We start from the raw sequence: 2,873 nt of genomic DNA, 5'->3' as shown, positions 1-2,873 counted from the left end.
CCTAACGGGGCCGCAGATCGAACCAGGCTGATTGCAATCTCCAAAGGCACTAAACACACGCATATTCTACGCGACCTTAGAACAATCCAACAACAAGAGGACGAGGATGCTATGCAGCAAGAGCACTAGCCAGCTGAAATTCTTGGCTGTTGGCAGAGCTAAACAAGAGCAGATGGATTGGATCATCACGAATCGAGACAGAGACTGGGAAATCAAACGATCAGACTAACTGCATTGCATTGCGCGCGAGCGACAAGGAGATGAGACACAAGATACACCGCCGGAGGCGAACCCCTCCGGCCACCGCCAATAGTAAGGTAGCAACACCACGACACACCGCCGCCACCGCCGCCCACTCAGACTGCTCCTACACGCTCCCGGAATTAGACAACAACACGAACTGAGAAGAAACCCCACATCAGACAACAGCTGGAAGAAGGGCAAAATGTTAGCTAGCGCCTGCTCTGCACCCCGCCGTCCGCCCGGCCTGCCGGCGAGAGGTCCGCACATCACACGAAGCCGACCTCGGCGAACTGCGGGCGCGCCGCCTTGGCCGTCGTTGGCGCGCCGGGGCGCGGCCGCGGCGCCATCCCCTCCGGAAGCGGGTTCTTGCGCGGGCGGCCGCGCGGGCGCGGGATCTTGGGCGGCGCGTGCGGGTCCCGCGGCTTGGGCGGGCGGCCGCGCCGGCGCGGCGCGGCGGGCGGGGAGGCGGCAGCTCCGGGCGCGCCGACGGGGCCGGCAGCTCCCGACCCGGTAGCGGGGAAGCCCGGGGGCCGCACCTTCGGGGGTCTTCCGCGCCCGCGCTTAGCGGGCGGCTGCGGCAGAGGCTCCGGCGCCTCCTCCTCGTCGGCGCAGTCGTCGTCGTCGTCGACGCCGCCGTCAGCTGGCGACTCTGGCGCCGGCGGCGGGGGCGGGGGCAGCGCGTACTTCCCCCCCGCGACGGCGACGAGCTCCCCGGCGGCGGACATGCGGGAGAGGTGCGCGGCGACGAGGGCCGGGTGCGAGGCCGGCAGGTCGCCGCGGGCCTCCGCCTCGATGCGGCGCGCGATGGCGGCCTGGCTGGAGCCGTTCTCCTCCGCGAGCGCGGCGATCGCGGCGACGATCATCTGCAGGGGGGGCCACGGCACGCGCAACGGGGTCAGTCAAATTCGGCAGATCGGCGCAGATCTGGCGCAAAAGGATCGAAGCAGAGGGGGAGGAGGTAGGGTTCGGAGGCTCGCCTCGGGGTAGGAGGGGGGCACGAGATCGGAGGCGGCGGGAGGCGAGCCTCCTCCGCCGCCACTGGGAGTGGGAGTGGCCATGCCTTGCCTGCCTCGGCCGCGCCTGGCTGCTGGCTGACGCTTCCTCTCCCTCTCGGCGTGCGCCTGTGCGTGCTGGGGGTTGTGGGAGGGGGAATTGGGGGTTGGGGGTGGGGGGGGGGGGTGGCGCAGCGCACGAGAGAGGGTGGAGGGGGGCCGCGACGACGCGGATCTGAGACCGGGGGCGCTGCCGCTGAGGCCTCAGGGAATGCAAGTACAGTTTGGACAAGGAATCTGTCGGGTGGTGTGGTACCGGAGCGACCCGGCTCGGGGCGGAACCGCGGGTGCTCGCGGTCTCCGCTCGCAACGGCCTTCCGGCCGGCTCCGCTCGACCGTTCGGCACTTGTGCTGTGCTGTCGACCGTGGTGGCTGACTAGGGCATTCATCTACTTCGTTTTTTCCTTTGGGCGGCTGACCAGACCAAGACCACGGGTCCACGACTCCACGGCACTGAAGTGCGGTGGAAAACTGATGGGTGCAAAAGAGAAAAGGAAGTTTCGAGGTGATTGTATCCAGTGGAGAAATAAACGGAAGCAAAACATGTTACGGCGAACCATCTTTATTGATTTTGGGTGTATTAGTTAGTGTACAAAGAAAGAAACGGTAGAGGTCCACGTGATACGACTTAAAAGAAGTATCGTCGCGTATATGGAACCGTTTATTGCTCCCACCTTTATCTATCATTTGTTGATGTTGTTACGCTCATGTGGATATCGTTGCATTTCATGTTGTGCTATAAACACGCTATGTTCGTTTCGAAAAAATAGACATGCTATACTCTAACCGAACAAATAACGTGATTAACATGGTAGTAAAGGTACCATTCCAGTGTGATGTGGAGCTGTTTTTCATGGCGTAAGGGAGGACAAGAAACGGGTAATGTAGCTATTTAATCCAATAATGATTGTGAGGTATTAAAAAAGAAGATAGATACAATTAGTTTCAGCCACGGCTAGCATTTGTTTTTTTTATACCTTTTAGGGGATATAGAGGTGCCACGATTAGCAGGCACACAAAAGCTTTGCTTCGACAACCTCACGCCATCAGATAGAACTTGAAATTCGATGGTAATTTATAGTGAAAAAAACGCACGACTGGAAATCTAGACAGCAGAAAGTTAAGTGCGGTGCCAAACAAAGAAAGCATCAGGTTTTGCCTATAGGCCATTGCTTCAAGGCCACGAAGTTCACAAAATGATAAACAAAGCTAAGCTTTGCTGGAGAAAAATAGAAAATTATTATGCTAAAAACAATAGCACGTACTATTATTCCATGCGCATTGTTAAACTTCCCTGGAGCTATCACTAGTTGCTTTTGTTATTAGAGCCCTTGACTCATCACCGCCAGCTACTGCCATGATGCCGGGCAAGCACAATATGGTAAAAAGTTAGTCTTAAGCAATAAATGCATGTATATTTTCTAGCCACAACCATTGCGGAGTCACATGTTAAGAGAAAAACCTTAAGGTCAACCTTAAGATGTGACATAAAAAGTAAAAAGAAATATTTCTCTTTCCTCCCACTTGCTCGATGTAACCGGCATGGCCTTTGGTTCTAGGAGAATCTATGGAGGATAT

At 57.2% G+C, this 2,873-nt stretch overlaps 1 protein-coding gene across 1 annotated transcript; it reads right to left on the bottom strand.

Annotated features, from left to right (window-relative positions):
* Positions 1-205: 205 nt before the first annotated feature.
* LOC112876038 (HMG-Y-related protein A-like) lies at positions 206-1,419 on the bottom strand. The gene is made up of 2 exons (XM_025940071.1): positions 1,221-1,419; positions 206-1,106 (listed from the first exon to the last, which is right to left on the bottom strand). The coding sequence occupies exons 1-2, from the start codon at positions 1,299-1,301 to the stop codon at positions 510-512; spliced, it is 678 nt and encodes a 225-aa protein (XP_025795856.1). The 5' UTR covers positions 1,302-1,419; the 3' UTR covers positions 206-509.
* Positions 1,420-2,873: the final 1,454 nt, after the last annotated feature.

The sequence above is a fragment of the Panicum hallii genome, chromosome 9 (assembly GCF_002211085.1).
Source record: "Panicum hallii strain FIL2 chromosome 9, PHallii_v3.1, whole genome shotgun sequence".
Taxonomy (NCBI): Eukaryota; Viridiplantae; Streptophyta; class Magnoliopsida; order Poales; family Poaceae; genus Panicum; species Panicum hallii.
Note: the sequence above shows the minus strand (reverse complement) of the source record. Positions and strands in the feature narration are given on the sequence as shown.